This window comes from Talpa europaea, assembly GCF_964194135.1.
Source record: "Talpa europaea genome assembly, chromosome: 1".
NCBI lineage: Eukaryota > Metazoa > Chordata > Mammalia > Eulipotyphla > Talpidae > Talpa > Talpa europaea.
Window position 1 is genome coordinate 79774783 of NC_140073.1, and position 17443 is coordinate 79792225.

Consider the following 17443-nt stretch of genomic DNA (forward strand, 5'->3'; position numbering starts at 1 on the left):
ATTGGAATCGGTTGTTCTTATCTTATCTGGCAACCAGGACTTCAATTATTTTATGTCTGAAACATCCTGAGGGCAGGAACCTTGTTTTCACTTTTGTTTTCCAGCTTTTAGAAGAGTTTCAGGCATATAGCAGCTGCTTTAAACAAATGTTTATTGAATGAAGAAATGACTGACTAAATGGTAAATGAGAGAAGGCTACATCACTTCTTTTGAAACTCTGTCATCTTGGTAACTATACCTCTTTTTAGTTCAAGAAATAGTGGACTACTTTTTTAGAGTATAAGTTACTGTACTTGTTTTTTGAAAGGTCACTTGAGTGATGAAGTTGGATAAACATTATGCATCTCTTTCTAAATGATATCATAATTCTTTATGCTTTATTTCAGACACTGTGAGTACCTGAGGGCAGGAATTATTTTCCTTTGAGTCCTTCATTAGGACTGGCTAAGGTGACATGATAGTAAATACTTGGTAAATATTACTGAGTAAGTGAATGAATGTTATCCAATAATTCTAACTTAAAGCCTTTTTGCCTGAAGAATTTCTCATTCTTATAGCATGTCTTCTTCTTCCTGATGTATCTTCTATTGTAGTTGTTCTCAAGACAACATCATAGAAAATTCCTGATTCTCTCTGCTCAAAAGCCAGCACGGTAGATAAAGATGGTATAGTCCCACTGTTGTTGCTCCTTTCACAAACAATGTTTGCTCTCTCACTGAGACCTAATTAAACTGTTATGCCCCCACGTTTCCTCTGAGGACTAAACCAAGGGTGATTTTTTTTCCAGGCTTCTAATCTCTTAAATTGCCTAAGCGTCAAAATTTTCCCTGTGGCCATTATTGGTAACACCTTGAAATAACTGAAAATTATGCCAGAGAGGAAACGTGCTTGCATGGAAAAGCCTTTACCTTTGGATGTGTAGCAAAATTGCTCTTAATACTGGAGAAACAAAAGCTTTTCTGCTTTGTGAACCAGTGAAAATCTAATAAAAGTGTGTTTCCCCTGGGTACTTTACATCATTAGCATCCTGGTTTCACACTTCACTTTAACAAATAACTTATTTTAAAAGTTTCTCCAGGGAGAAGACAAGGAGCCAAAAATATCTTGGATTAAAACTTTGCCTAGCAACCTGATAAGGCTGTTTCATACAATTTATAAAACTTAACTTCATGCAGTGAAGTCTTTGTGATTTTTTTGTGTGTGATTTTGGTATGTACTGATACTTCATGGTTAAGCAAGGAGGGAAAAAAAAAAAGAATGCCTTACATGTGAATAGCATTTTATGGTTTTTATAGTATACTCATTATAAATGCTACTGCCATAATTGATCTCTTACTGCATGTCAGAACATTGTGCTAACTGCTTTACATACAAAAGGATATTGCCACAATCCTCTGTAGTAAGAGGTATTACAGTCCTATATTTGCTAAAGAAAAACTGAGGTTTAGAGGAATTAAGTAATTTGTCCAAAGTCATATAGATAATGAATGGTTGAATATGGAACATGGATTTGTCTGACTTTAAAACCCAGAGACTTATTTCAGTTATTGGAAATCTTAAAATATTAAGGGAACAAGTAACTCTTTCCCTTTTATAAGGACTAATTTTCCTATGTTAGCATTCATCTCCTCCCGCCCCCCATCCCCGTTATGTCCTTCTCAAAAAAGATCAACCTCATCACATCTCTTTCATTTCGTCTTACTATAGATGCTCTGAATTCCTGGTACTGCCTAGCTACACAAAGCATCCAGTGAGAGATGGGGGTGGGGGAGGGAGTGGGAGGGGACAGGAAGGGGCTGCTATTCACAAGGTGTTCTCTGTGGGTGACACCTCCTGCAGCCAGATTTCAGAATGTAGTATGAATGTTTCCTCCTGGAATTGTGTGACCACCCGTTCCATAGATTTTCTCCCTTCTCACCTTATCAAGAACTTCAACTCTTTCAATGCCCCTTTATCACCAATCTCTCTCTCTTAGATTATCTGGAGAGAAACAAACATATCTACTATCCTCTGCCATAAAGTCAATCTTTATGGCAATCTTTATGGCAATCTTTTCAAGCAGTCAATCTTTACTATCTTGAAACTTTCTCCTTTCTTGGGTTCTGTGCTACCACTCTTTCTTGCTTTCTTCCCTTTGCGCTAGATGCTCCTTCTTTCTCTTTCACTGGATACTCTTCCCTTGTCCATTATAAAATTTCTTCAGGCTTTGGTTTGAGCCTCCTCTTTTCTTTCCGTATTCTCTTCTTAAATCAGCTCATCTATTCTTTGGATTTTAAATTCCGTCTAAACTTCCAAATTTATATCTTCACTCCAGGCCTTGCTTCTAAATCCTATTTCTAGTCCCGATTTTCTCCTTGCAACTACCTCTGAAAATTTTCTTAAGCCTGTCAAACTTAACATTTGCCAAACTAAACACTAGTTTGCTTCCAATGTTCATCTCAGAAATGGCATTATTCTTACACAGTTGCTTAGGCCAGAATCCTGAATATTAGCTTTGGCTCCTACTTTTCTCTGATCTTTGCATTTACTTCATCATGAAGTCCATGTCAAATCAGTTCACTTCATCTGCTGACTGTTCCAGTAAAAGACTGCACACCATCTCTCACTGGATGCTTAAAATGTCTCTAGCTGTTTCTATTTCTTTTCCCTGTCACCCCTCCACCCCCACCAATCTATTCATCCAGATTTTTGCAAGATGCAAACTGGATCCCATTATTCTCTTGCTTAAAACTTTTGAGTCCATTGTGCTTTAAATAATGTCCAACCCTGGCCTGGAAGGCTGTAAATGATCTGGCCTGTGCCTACTTCTCCAATTTCACCCAAACACTGTGCTCTAGGTGTCCTCTTTTAGTTCATTAGACAGGTCAGACTTCCCTACTTCCCAGCCTCAGGATATGCTATTCTATCTGATTAAGAGCCTGGCTGCTTCCATCTTGTCCTTCAGTTCTCCTCCAAGTTTCTTCTTGCCAATGTTACCACTGATCTCCATGATGCTGCCAAATGTAGCACCATTATTGGTTTTTTTTTTTTTGTTTATTTTGTTTTGTTTTGTTTTGTTTTTTGGTTTGTGCAGCAACTTCCAGTTTCCCTACTAGACCTCAAGTTTCTTAAAGACTACTTACAGTGTATCTTCATATCCCTATATGTGCCTAGCATAGTGTTTGGCTTTTAGTAGGTATTTAACAAATGCTTTCAAATGAATGAAGGTATAAGCAGATCACCTCTTAAAAAGATACTGCAGTAGTAAGCCTCAGCCTCCCGACACTGTAATGGACAGAAACAGAAGGAAGTTTCAAAAGAGAAGGAGTGGTTCAGGGCATAGCACCAGCAACAACTGTCATTGTCAAAATTGTTTTAACCTTCTAACTAATTTTTCTAATTTAACCTTATATTCTTCTTCTGCCTTATCACCAACTTTAACTTTTTTCATTTTTCAAAGACTTTTTTAAAAAAAGATTTATTTTGCACACAAGAGCAGGGGTACAGGCCAGAGGCATGGGGCAGGGAACGACAGGACTCACCAGAGACAGAATGGGGAGCAGAACAGGCAGACTGACTGAAATGCACTGCTGAGAGGAGCAGCTGTGGAATCAGGAGAGGCCTGCTGCGCCATGTGGGAAGCTCCCTGGTCGGGGATCGAACTCGTGCTGCAGTGGCTGTGGACACCTTCATAGTTTGCGTCTTAACCCCTTGCGCCACCAGGGAGGCCCGCAAAGCAATATTATTATTATTTTTTAATCTAGTATTTCCACCTGAGGAGACTTCCAGGCGGGGTCACCAACGGGGCCGGGCCTCCTGGGGCGGGACTGCGCCGAGGCTCCGCCCTCTTTGCGCTCCGCCCTCCGCTTCCTCCCCGCGTCCCCGCTTATCTTCCCGGCAGCCTTAGCGCCCGCCCCCGGCGCTTCTCAAGATGGCGGCCGACAGCGAGGTGAGGTGTTTGCTCCCTACGTATTCGTATCTCCAAGTTCGCTCCTCCGCGTCAGCGACCCCGGGCTCAATATCTTTCTTTCCTTTCCCTTCCCGCAGCCCGAGTCCGAGGTATTTGAGCTCACCGATTTCACTACTGCCTCGGAATGGGAAAGGTGAGTTGCCTCTTTGGTTACCAGCACCTTGGGCCCGGGTATTGGCAAGTCGCGTTCCCGACATAAATAGCTCACAGGTGACGCCGCTTCTGCGGAGCAAGCCCTTACCTGAGCGCCTGGGGTTCTGCGCTCCCCTTCTCTGGTCAGCTGCTGACCTCTCCCCCGGTCTCCCGTCTGACAAGTCCTCGTCCTCCCCCATGAGCCCGACGCCCGAGAGTCTAGGTTTCAGGAAAAGTTTTGTTTTCTCTACTTAGACCACTTTCTTCAGATCTTTGATTTCCTGGTTGTTGTCCCCACGTAGCGATAATTCCCAAGCTGCCACTTCCGTTCCAGTTTTCGTTTCCGTTTAAATCATTTTGATATCCTAAGCACTAGTAAACTTAGCAGCTGCTTTTTTTCCTCCTCCCCTGCACATACTTTTCAGAGGAGGCTTTTCTTCTGGCCATAAGTACTGGTGGTTTTCTATGTCTGCCTCACTCCATTCTTACCTAAAAGAAGAACCTTTTTAAAAAAGATAATCTACATCAAGTTGTTACATTTCAGTGGTTAAAGTGCCCAGGCTTCCGTGCCTGTCAAACTCCATCGAACAGCTGCGTGAGAGAACCGGTTATATTACCGAAATTAGTTGAAAGTCAAGTTTGTGGAAGAGAGTTTAGATTGAGAAGTTTTCTGCTTGTTGCAGAGACCCTGTAGTTTTCCTGGTGAGGAGGGCAGTAGTTAACTTGTTGCAGCATTTTATGATATTCCAGGTTGGGAAAAGAAATTGTGGACATCATGTCTAGATGGTATAGGAGAATATAAAACATCCCTGCCCCAATAATTTGACATGCATACCCTTCCAAAAAACCAAAGTTAGTAAACATAACCACGCTGGCAAGGCTTTATACAGTAGGTATTATGTGTCCAAAACTATGCTAATGCAAAAGAATGAAAAACAATTTTTTTTAAAGTTAAAAAACAAGCAAAAGAAAATAGCAAATACTTAAATGTAAGTCAGCTGGTAATATTTAAAAAGGCAGTTTAAGAATGATGCTGTTGTGGATTATAATTGGAAATAATTTCATAGAAAACTGGAAATGAGCTGGACCTTGACAGTGGTTGATTAGACATGAGAAGGTACCGACATGAGCTGAGTCAAATGAAAATGAAGCTTTGGGAATTTTTTCACTGGATAACAACTATCTGTTGAAAGGAAGTAAGGTTAATAAGGAAGATAGGTCCTAGTTATGGACAGCTTCCAAAGATTCTTAAAGGAATCTTTGGATTTGGGACTTTGAAACCAGCGATTCTCAAACTGAAGTGCGCATCAGAATCATAGTTTCTGATTCTTTATGTTGGAGGTGGACCCCAAAATTTGTATTTGTAATAAGTTTCCAAGTGATGCTGCTGACCTGGAGAATACACTCAGAAAAGAACCATTAAAGAATATCAGTGAGAGACCAGGATTTTAGAGTGGCAAAGTGGTGAGAGTTGTTTCAGGAGGTGAAATAAAATGAAGGTGAGGCACTTATTGTGACTTGTAGTTAGACTGGTAGTTTGGAGACTGAAGAAAACAACAAAATAGGAGGCTAGATTGTAGAAAATTTCAAACAGGTTTTAGATAGGTACATTTGATGAAATAGAAACTTGAAAGAATCAAACATGAAACTGCAGTTTTTTGCCTGAAAGAATAAAAGTAAGACAGTGGCAAAGAAAGAGTACAGTTTTAGACTTGTTGAATTTGAAATAATAACTTGATTTTGGAAGGCAGAAAAATGTAACTTTTGGAGTGTGGGAGTGAGGAAATGTCAGAGTACTGAATGGAAACGGATCACTTTCCCTAGTTAAATATTTAAAATGTCTTGAAGTAGAATGTTAAATCCTTTAGAATTGTTAACACAGTTATGAGAACTACCACAAAGTATGTTTAGTTTCTAGAGCATATCTGGTGTTTTGGGAATTCAAAAAGACTGAAGTCTTGAATGAAAGTTCTGGTCATTTAGTAATGAGCCATAAAGACAGTTTATCTAGAGGTCTAAGTAGAAATTCTTAACTGTCTTTGTCCATTGAAGAAATATTTATTGGTTACCCATTGGTTAAACACAGTGTGTTGCATTAGGGAAGTGGTAGTCAATTAAAACTGACCATTTCCACTTTTAGTGAATGTATAACCTAATGGAAGTAATAGACATTAATCACGTATTAATACAAATTAGTCTGTAACTACAGTAGAAATAAGAGCTATAAAGGGAAAGAAATCTGATGTGTTGAGTATATCATAAAGAAACCTAATATAGAATGAGTCAGGAAATGACTCTAAGATCTCGAGAACTTTCAGGTGTGAAGTTTTTTGTTGTTTTTTAAAATTTTTAAATTATTTTTAATTTATATAATTTTTATATCATTTTCCATTTTGCACAGTGTATGTATTTTCATCTTGATTATAGTCCCCTACAATTCCCACCCCCCTTATTTTGATCCTACTCCGTCCTCCCCTCCCCCCCAGTGTGTCTCTGGTTTATATGCACAGTGGATTTTTACTCAGCAATCAAAAAAGATAAACTCATGCAATTTGCAGCAACATGGATGGAGCTGGAAGGGATCATGCTCAGCGAAATAAGCCAGAAAGAAAAAGAAAAATACCAGGTGGTCTCACTCATAGCAGGAATTTAGAAAACTTAAATAAGGGACCAGGAAAAAGACTAATTATAATAAAGTAAAAATCAAAAACAACAAGGTACAAAGTTTTTAAGTTTTTCTTAACAAATCTCAGTACTTGGCAGGATAAAGTTCAGTTATTCTCTTTTACCTAGTAGTGATAGAATTCATAAAACAGGCTTTCCTTTTTTTACTGTGAAAACTAAATTATTTTTATTATAATAATAATGCCTTATAGTAGAGTTAAAAAAGAGAAAATCACCTGTAATCCTAATACATTAGGAGATAGCTACTATTAATATGCTGAGAAAATTTCTTGTAATCTGTGTGTTGTCAACTTTTTGTATCAAACCATATTATTTATATAGAATCATTTAATTTAACATAGAATCATTTTCATATTTCCTCAGATAGTCTTCAATACATGATTTTTATGGTCGTATATTGAATGGGTGTATGTACTATTAATTTACAACTGTTTGCTGCAGTTGGACATTAAGGGTTGTTGCCAGTTTTTCCTTTTTTAATACGGTATATGTTTCACATGCAAACTTTGTTCATATATACATTTTAAATTTTATTTTTTTGTAAACATGTTAATTTAGTTCTAGAGCACTCATTTTCAAAACTGATAATTGCCTTTTAAGTGAATTTAGTCTGTTAATTAATATGGCCTTTAATTTTCCAGATGAGTTAGTGTTCAGTTGAATCAAAAACTCTGTTTTATCATTATTGTCATTACAACAGAAATGTAACTACTAATTTATATTCTCATTGAAAGGGAAAAAACCTGATGCCTTTGAATATATTTTGACTAGAATTAACTGTACTTTTGCAATGCGATGTATGTATTTTAGGAGAGCAATGTTGATGATAGATTGCATCATACTGATAGGAAACAGCATCATAGATTAGTAACAAATCTTCTAAAAGTGCCTTTTAATACGTGTTTAACAGTACTGAGATTGACATTTATCACCTGCTGCTACTTAATCATGTTGCTGGTCAAAATTCATTCTTTTTGATAGGCCACCTTGATCTTTACATTTAAAGATTAGATAATAGTTTCTGCCTAATCTATTGAATACTTGCAGTTTCTTGTGAGCTATTTCTTAAAATTTGTCTTATTTTGCTAAGAAAGTTCCCAAATGATATTTTTTTTAGGGGGGAGTAATGGGAAGGTAAAATCAAAAATTCCTAAGTGTCATTAAAGGAAAAGTTCATTTAGATAGCACAGTTATTTTGAGTGTAGGGAAGAAATTATTGGTTTCATAATTATCTTTAATAGTATCATTGTAAGTTGTTCATTTTTACTTCTGCCCCAAATGTACTGTTTCATTTGAATATATAGATTTAGTAACCCCTAATTTATATTTTATAGAGGGTAGGATGCCTTTGGAATGCAATAGATTTAAAAAAATCAAAATCTAAGAATTCTTGGGCTAAAGAAGATTACTTCTGTTTTTATTCCACACTCATAAGGTTATACTAAAAGTATCAAACAACTGAGTAGTATCTGATAAAAATGGTAAAATGTGAAAAATACCTCTTAACAAAATTGTATAACAAAAGGAAAAATGTACTGTTACATATTTAGAATTTATTTTGCCTCCTCCCTAGGTTTATTTCCAAGGTTGAAGAGGTCTTGAATGACTGGAAACTGATTGGAAACTCTTTGGAAAAGCCACTTGAAAAGGTCAGATCTATTTGCTGGTGTCTCTAAATGAGTATTTACTTTGAAACTTCTATTTTGAAGCCGAGTGCTTACTACATTTGAATTAAATGTTTTTTAAAGTTAATGTATAATCTATGAACACAAAATGACATCTGGAAGAACTTGATTTAAATCTGTGGCAAAAGATATGTAAGAAAATTGTGAACTGTTCTAAATAATAAAATTTCATATGTATAATGTCATTCTTTGTGAGTGATTTTATTTCTTTCTCCTGATGTTTTCTTCTCTCTTGCCTTCTCCCTTAGAATGTTAGACAAATTGTAGTTACCAATTTCTTGGATATTTTTCTTAACTGATGAGAAAAAATTTTGGTCTTACAGCTATCTTACTATTGTTAGCAGCTGTTTTACTTGATTTTGTGTTTTGTGATATAGCTCATATTTGTTCTCTCTCCCCACCTTTTTTAACCTTACTGATATGTTGAGAATATTTATGAGTGAGAAAATTACTCAAATTGAGGTAGAAATCTAATTCTAACCTATTATTGATAATATTCATATACCACACCCCAAGCAGTTACCGAAGAGTTTTCTCTGAGATTTTCTGCACTAAAAAAGAAATACCAATTTGATTTTAGGCTTATGTAGATGCTTCCTTTATTAGATAAATTCTTTTGAACTAAAATTGATTCTTTTTATTATAAATTATATATATATATTTAAAGATTTATTTATGCATACAAGAACTGGGGTACAGGCTAGAGGTGCAGGGGGTGAGAGGCTTCACCAGAGACAGAGTGGGGACCAGAACAGGCAGACTGACTGAAATACACTGCTGAGGGGAGCAGTGGGTGAGGCAGGAGAGGTCTGCTGTGCCATGTGGGTAGCTCCCTGGCCAAGAATTGAACTCTTGCTGTAGTGGCTGCTGATAGCTTCATAGTGCTGTGCTTAACCCCTTGCACCTCCAGGGAGGCCCCTTATTATAAATTATTACTTGCAATTTATTCCTCTCTAAGAAACTCTAAATTCTCAATATTTGTTAGTTTTTAGCTTTATGGTGGTATTAACAGAATTGAAATTGGAATTTTCTTTTTATCCACAAGCAGAAGAAGCAATGCTGCATATTAGACATCATATACCATTTAAAGATACAATGACATACACAGTAAATTGATTTACTATATTAAAATATTTTTATAATATCAAATACAGAAAATAAAATTCTCAAACACAGATTTTTCTTTTCACTTGAAACAACAAAAATTGGTATAGATGCCAGTAAGATTAAAGCAAAACAAGCTGATATAACAAGTGGGAAATAATTTTCACTACCAAAGATAGAGCTAAACTAGGTATTTATGAATTCTGACACTCCTTAGTTCTCTGATGTGTACACATATTAAAGTGTGGGTGCTATGTGTGTGACAGCTGAAGAGATAGTGAAAATAAGATCCCTGTTGCCATTGAACATGAACTCTCATGAGATTAAAAGTTTAGATGATAAATCCAGTTTTGGAATTTTAAGTTGGATAATATATTCGAAATAGGTAGCATACTGCTAGTTACATAGTAAGAGTTAAAGGAGCTCTCTCCAATCCTTTTCTTTCTACAAATAGTTATAAATAAGAAATAAGGAAAACATTAATATTTCAAGGCTGAACTGTACTTGTTGAATAACGGTAAAGAAAATGTAAAGGACGGCTTATTCAGAATAGAAAGTTTTTTAAATGCTTTAATAGATTTTAATTTATATGAAATACAGTGATAACCAATTTTCTTCCTTCACTGAGGGAATTAAGAGAAATTATTTTTAGAAACTTAATTTTTGAAAATTTTAAATGTATATAGTACAGCATAGCATAACAATGTAGATATGTTTTGAGAAATGAATAAGTAGAGATTTCATCATTGTGAAATTTCTTAGAGTGTAATTACCCAAACCTAGATGATACATCCTAATACACATCTAGACTATATGGTACAGTCTGCCTGGAATGTGGTGTATGTGGTTTGTAGTTGACTGAATAGTTGTTAAGTGGCACAAAACTGTATAAACCTCCATGTGCCCATCATTTAGTCTCAACAATTGATACTCTGCTATTTTTTTGTTTCAGAAGTACTTCTATTTACTTCCATTCCATTAGATTTTTTAAGTAGTTTTTTAGAAGAAAATTTGCATACATTGTAATGCACAAAACTTACCTGCTTTATTTTGTTAAATATCTTTGTGTCTGAATTCTTTCACATGATATTTTTGATATTTTAGGTTGTTGCATGTATCTTTCTATATATGCTAAGTAGTCTATTGTATGAATATAATTATAATTTGTTTCAGTTATTGATAACACATATTGGCTATTATGAATAAAGTAGAACCTTCTTGTATCATATCTTTTGTAGACATGTTTTTATTTCTCTTGGGTAAATACCTAGTAATGAAATTACTGGATCAAATGATAGGTGTTTACTTCACTTTTTAAGAAATTGCTAAAGCTTTTTGTGTTATTTACCCATTCATCAGCAATGTATGAGAGTTTGGGTATCTCCACATTTTTACCAACATTGGTGGTATTAGACTTGTCAATTTTAGTTATCATAATGGGTATGTAGTTTGTGGGATTAAATTGTATTTAATTTTCTGTTATAAATTCAGAAATACATTGTTTTTGGCCACTTTTTCATGTGCTTATTAGCTACTCATATGTCTTCCTTTGGAAATGTGTGTTCGTTTTTTTGACCAATTTTATGTTGTGTTAAATTTTTATTTGGTTGTAGGCGTCTTTATGTATTCTGCTTTTAAGTTTTTTCTTAGTTTTCCTGGGTTGTAAAGATACTCTTTTTATGCTTTCTTTTAGCTTTTATTTAGGTCTGTGATCCATCTTGAACTAAATTTGTATATGGTATGAAGTGGTAAAAATTCAATTTTTTGCATATGGATATGTTCTAGAAGTTTCTGTTGAAAACATTTTCTCCATTGAATTGTTGCCTAAGGGGTAACCTGGAATCTCTATTCTGTCCCATTAATCTCTCTGACTATTCTGATATAAATACCACATTGTCTTTTCTGTAGTTTGGCACTATTGAAATATTGGACCAGATTGTTATGGGGCTGTCTCATGCATTATGGACTATTTAGTAGTATCTGATCTCTTCCTCCTTGATGCCAGTGATTGTAACTAAAAATCTATATCTATGTAGACATTACTAAATGTCCCCTAAGGGGTAAAATGGTCCCAGTTAAAAACCACTGAATAGTTTACATGTCCTGAAATTAGTTAATGAATACAGTCTCACTTTCATTGTTTCCCCATATTGTTTTATATTTCCATTATGAATTTTAGAATAAACTTTTCAGTTCCAAATTATGATTATGGTGAGACCATGACTGGGATTGTATTTAATTTATAAATTGCTTTGCAGAGAAGTGACTTGAAGCTTTCAATCATAAACATGGCATAGCTTTTATTTCACTCATCTTTAATTTTAACAGAATGTTTTACAGTTTTTGTTGGAGGTCTGGTGTATCTTTTGTTAATTTTATTACTAAGTATTTTATGCTATATGATGCAGTTATGAATGATTGTTTTTTGATTTCATTTAAAGATGCTAAAATAAATACTATAACATTTTGTATCTTGACTTTGTATCATGAGACCTGGTTAAACATTAAGATTCCTAATCTTTTTGTTAGTTCTTTTGCATTTTCTACATTCATAATCATGTTGCCTGCCAATAGGGACCATTGTATTTCCTTTTCAATTTGTACCTTTTATTTGTTCATGTTACACTAACCAGGATCTTTAGTAAGATTGAATAAAACTGTTGAGAGTAGACATTCTTGCCTTCTTCCCAGTGTTAGGGGAAATATTCAGTGCTTTGTAGGTATCATTTAAAGGCTGAGGAAATTCTTAGTTTGTTGTTTTATCATAAGTGAGTGTTTTCATCAACCTAAATTGAAATTCCTCAATTGTTAGGCTCCTTGCCCCTCGTAGCCACTGTTGTACTTCTGTTCCTATGAATTTTACCTCTTATAAGTGGCATTATACAGTATTTCTCCTTTTGTATCTGACTTGTTTCACTTAGCATTATGTCTTCATTGTCTATCTGTGTTGTAGAATATGTCAGAATTTCATTCTTTTTTTAAAGAACAAATATCTCTTTTTATTCCATACCACACTGTTCATCCAGTCATCTACTTATGGACACTGGATTGTTCCCACATTTTACTATTGTAAATAATGCTATTGTGAATATGGGTACAAATATCTCTTGGAATCCTTAACTTTCAAATCTTTTAAATATATAATCAGGAGTGGAATTGCTGGATTAAATAATAATTCTATTTAAATTTTTTTTTAATTGCTATACTGTTGACTGGCTACACATTTTCTTTTTTATTAAAATATCTTCATTTAATTTTTTTTTGCAAAATAGTTTTATTGAAGAATTCTGACTGCTGGTTAGTCTCCCCATCCCAGTTCTTTAAAGATGGAGATTGATTGTCTTCTGTTTTTTCTAGTTTCTCATCAGAAGTTAATTTCCTATTTTTGTTTTATTTTTTTTCAGGCCATTTTCAAGATTTTGATCTTTCTATTTAAGCTATCTAACTATTACGCACATAAGTGTGTTTTTATATTTGTCCTACTTATCTAGGCTAATACTGGATATAAAAATTTTTTGTTTTTCACCAAATTGGGAAAGTGTTACAGTCAAATGTTCTACCACTGAGCTGTACTCTCAGACTGGGAAAGTTTTGGTGATTATTTCTTCAAGTATTTTTTGCCTCCCATCTCTAGTTTTCTGCGACTTAAATTATATATGACGTCTAAATGCTGTTCATAGGTTGTTAGTTTGTGTTCTCAGTCTTTGTTTACTTAATTTCTCCTGATTTATCTTTGAAATTGTTTACTTTTTTCCTGCTGTCTACAGTTTAACATTCAACACACTTGAAGTATTTTCCAATTTAGTTACACTTTTAAAAATTTCTGTTTCTGGAATTTCCAAATAGAAATTCCAGAATTTATATTTCATTTTCAAAAATAATTTCCGATTCTTGTTTTAAATTCCAATTCCTCACCTCTAAATTTGTTTTGCAAACATTTTCCTTGTATGTATTTATTATAGGTAAAGTCGATTGTGACAGGTCTTCTTTGGCTTGGTTTCTGTTGATTATATTCACATGAGTAGAGGTCATGCTTGCTTGGTTTTTATTTGTTTTTTGATATGTGTGTGTGTCCAGTAATTTTGTGGGTTTTTTTTTTCTTTTGTATTTTTATTTCAAGATTTATTTTTTTATTCATGCTCACAGGAACTGGAGTGTAGGTCAGAGGTACAGGGGGTGAGAGGATTCACCAGAGACAGAGTGAGGAGCAGAACAGGTGGATTTACTGAAATACACTGCTGAGAGGAGCAGCAGGTGAGGCAGGAGAGGTCTGCTGCGGGTTACCTCCCTGGCCAGGGATGGAACTCATGCTGCAGTGACTGGTGATAGCTTGATAGTGCTGAGACTTTAACCCCTGTGCCACCAGGGAAACCCTGTTTTGTATTTTGAATAGAAAGTGGAGAGCGCTTTCTGTAGTGTTCCTCTGAGGGTTTTTTTTTTTTCAATCCTAGCAAGTTGTTAACTTTATTGGATTAAAATTCCATTCTTTTTCTAATTGTAACAGCAGTTGAAATCTTTTCTTTCAAGCTCCTATGTCATTGGCCGTTGGAGTCTCCACCGTACATCAGTGATTTAGCAGCTAGTCAAAATTTGGAGCAGAGTTTATAGGCAAATTTGGGAGTTTACCCTCCAGATTGGGTGTTTACCCTCCTGGCTTCTTTCAGAGTTGATGACTCAGTTTTAAAATTTCCCTGCCATTTTTTAACTTTGCCCTCTGTTGCCTAAATCCATTAAGTCCTCCATCCTGCAGACCTGAGTTGTACACAGATTAGAGTGTCCTTAGATCAGCAATTATGGTGTGGTCTGAGGAACCCTTTTGGTCCTTCAGAGTTTTTCAGTGTCCTTTTCCAGTTATGTCTGTGAAGCCAATTTTCTTCATACGCTTCAGTCAGAACAATTGATGCAAAGATTGAATGAATACACAGATAAGAGAATTTGAATACCCTTTTAAAAACTATTAAGATTTGCAAAATGTAAAGCAGTCCTACCCTTCTGTTTAATATTTTCATTTGGGAAGATATTATAACTATTTTAATGCATAGTGATTTCATTATTTTATTATTTTTTTAAGATTTATTTAGTTATGCATACAAGAGCTGGGGTATAGGCCAGAGGTGGGGGGGAGGTGGGAGAGGATTCACCAGAGACAGAGTAGGGAGCAGAACAGGCAGACTGACTGAAATACACTGCTGAGGGGAGCAGCAGGGAAGCCAGGAGAGGTCTGCTGCGCCATGTTGGTCACCTCCCTGGCTGGGGATCCAACTCATGCTGTAGTGGCTGCTGACTGCTTCATAGGTTGCGTCTTAACCCCTTGCGCCACCAGGGAGGCCCGAGTTCATTATTTTAAATGAATTTACATCTTTGTAGTTTTTTTCCCTTTTGTAACGTCCTCAGTAATTTTTAAGGCGTCTAAGGCAAAATGTCTGAGATCTCTGCTTAGCCAAAAAGATACAAACATGCAAATATCATCTGATTGTCTTCCTTATTTTTAATGATAATCTCTCCAGTGTCTATCTCCATTTGATCACTTTCCAGAACCTTGAAAAATTGTGTTGTTTTGGTTAAGATTTCATAATTTTTATTTGAAGGATGATTGATCTGACCAATTACTTTTACGGTACCACATTCTGAAATGCTGGGAAATTATTTTAAGAGAAGGAAATGGCATTTATTCAAAATCAGCAGTGGTACAATGCAATATAATTACAATGTGCCTGTTAATTTACTTAATCCTTAGATAAAGTTCAGTGATTGAAGTATTCATATTATGGACAGCAAAGAAGACTTTGGGTGCTTATAGTAATTTGCTCAAGGTCATTCTGCCAGTAGTTAGTATAAGCAGGATTACACACAGATAGGTCATGCTTGCCTTCAAAATTGTTTCTATATTACTCCACTATTTTTGGTTTCCTATTGAAGTAATTGTAAAATTACATAGGGGGAATATTAGTGTTGGACTTAACACAATCTTGGTTGTGTATGTTCCGGCATGAAGGCAGAGGAGTTAAATAATTTTTAAAATTCTTCTTAGTCTTCTGATTTTGTGGTTCTATGTAGCTAGCAAAAAATTTAAGTACTTTTTAATGACATGTCAAGTTTAGGAATGGCATGATCTATCTGACACTAGAACTGCTTAGTCAGCGATTATTATCCCACTGAAATTTATGGGAGAAGAATCATTAACTTTAGGATACTAATAGAAAAATAGTGACTATAATTGTGTGGAAATGAGTCCCTATTTTTCAGCTGACTCCAAGTAGATTGAAATGACATTTACTGGGCCTCCCCGGTGGCGCAGTGGTTGAGCGCTGGGTTGCGAAGTTGCCCGCAGCCTCTGCAGCGCCGGTTCGATCCCCAGCTGCTCCCTGGCCACCGGAAGAGGGTCCCACATGGTGCGCAGACCTCTCCTGCAGCCCGCTGCTCCCTTCAGCAGTGTACTTCGGTCCTTCTGCCTGCTCTGCTCCCCGCTCTGGCTCTGGAGAATTCTCTCATCCTCCCGCGCTTTCTGACTGTACCCAGTGCTTGTATAATTAAATAAATGAATAAAAAAAAAATGAATGAATAAATAAATAAATCTTTAAAAAAAAAAAGAAATGACATTTACTTCAGAATTTTAACTATATGGCAGATTTAAAATACGTTTGAATGATAGGTTTTCTCTTGTGTTAGATACTTAACCAAATTAACTTAAACCAGTAGGTCAGACTTGGAACTAATATAAACATTATAAGCAATTTAATTCCTTTGTTTGCTTTCTTTCAGAATATTTAGGTGTTTTATGGATTATTGTAGTGTGGGAGTGAAGATTTTGTAATGCAAAAGTATTTGGAGACTAGACAGTTGGGGATTAGTCAGTGATGAGAATGTAGTGTTTTTGAAGTGCACTATCCAAATGAAAGCAACATTGAGCTGCCCACAGCTTTCTGTGTAATAGGATTATTTAAAATAAGGTTAACAGTCTGTTTTTTCTCTTTTTATTTTTCCTTTAAATAGTACCTACACTATAGCTTTTTTATTTTACCATGTTTGTCATATTTTTTCTTAGTCGTTCGAATGGGAATTTTTATTATTTTTTGTGTTAAAGTTTTCATTGTAAAGTGGCAGGAAATATCTTTAAGAGACTGCATAGAATAGTGATGAAGAGTATAGGCCCTAAACTTAAACTGCTTTTGTTGGGCTTCCATTTCTATTATTTGTTCTTTTTTTGGCATTAGGCCATCTCAATTAGTGTTAGCTGCTATTGTTGTTATTATTATTGCCTCTCTCAAAGTAGTCACCAGAGGCTTACTTGAGTAGAATATAAAGAAATAGAAGTACTCAGTATTTTTTTGTGCTATAAAAATGATTGTTTCCTTAGAGCTCCTAGAATTAAAAAACTTTTAGCACCTATATGAGGAAAAATAAAGTTTTATATAATGTATTTGGAAAAAAAAAAACCCTTAGGTTTAATTCGAGACACATGAAAGGTCTCTTTAGTTTTTGTTTTATGATTTCCTACTTATTTTTATTTGCATATTTTTAAAGATTCTTGCCATATAGTCATAACAGTGTGATAGGTAAAATTTTCGATATGCATCATGAATTTCACTTTGAAATTAATTCAGTATAGGACATATGGCACTAAAACAAATAGAAATATATAAAAATCTTTGTAGGTAAATAAAAGGATTAGCTAAAATAATGCATTCACTTAGATACTACTGTAATAAAATCATTCCATAACATAATTCTAAAATTGTCATAATTCTGAGCTGTTCATAAATTATTCAATTGCATTAAATGTAATGCTTTTAATTTAAATTTTACCACTTGACTTCACATAGGTCATGTTTTGTATATTAAATGTGACAAACATTTTTAGAAAAAAAATCACTTATAGAAGATTTTG

The 17443-nt window shown here is 35.0% G+C and overlaps 1 protein-coding gene across 2 annotated transcripts in view; it reads left to right on the forward strand.

The window, feature by feature from the left end:
- Positions 1–3910: 3910 nt before the first annotated feature.
- Positions 3911–17443, forward strand: part of RAB3GAP1 (RAB3 GTPase activating protein catalytic subunit 1) — a gene marked incomplete at both ends in the record, with an annotated part of 80452 nt that continues 66919 nt past the window's right edge. For both annotated transcript variants that reach the window (XM_084235377.1, XM_084235378.1), the window contains 3 exons: positions 3911–3928; positions 4027–4082; positions 8340–8415. In XM_084235377.1, coding sequence (XP_084091503.1) covers positions 3911–3928; positions 4027–4082; positions 8340–8415 — 150 coding nt within the window. The remainder of the gene's footprint in view (positions 3929–4026; positions 4083–8339; positions 8416–17443) is intronic.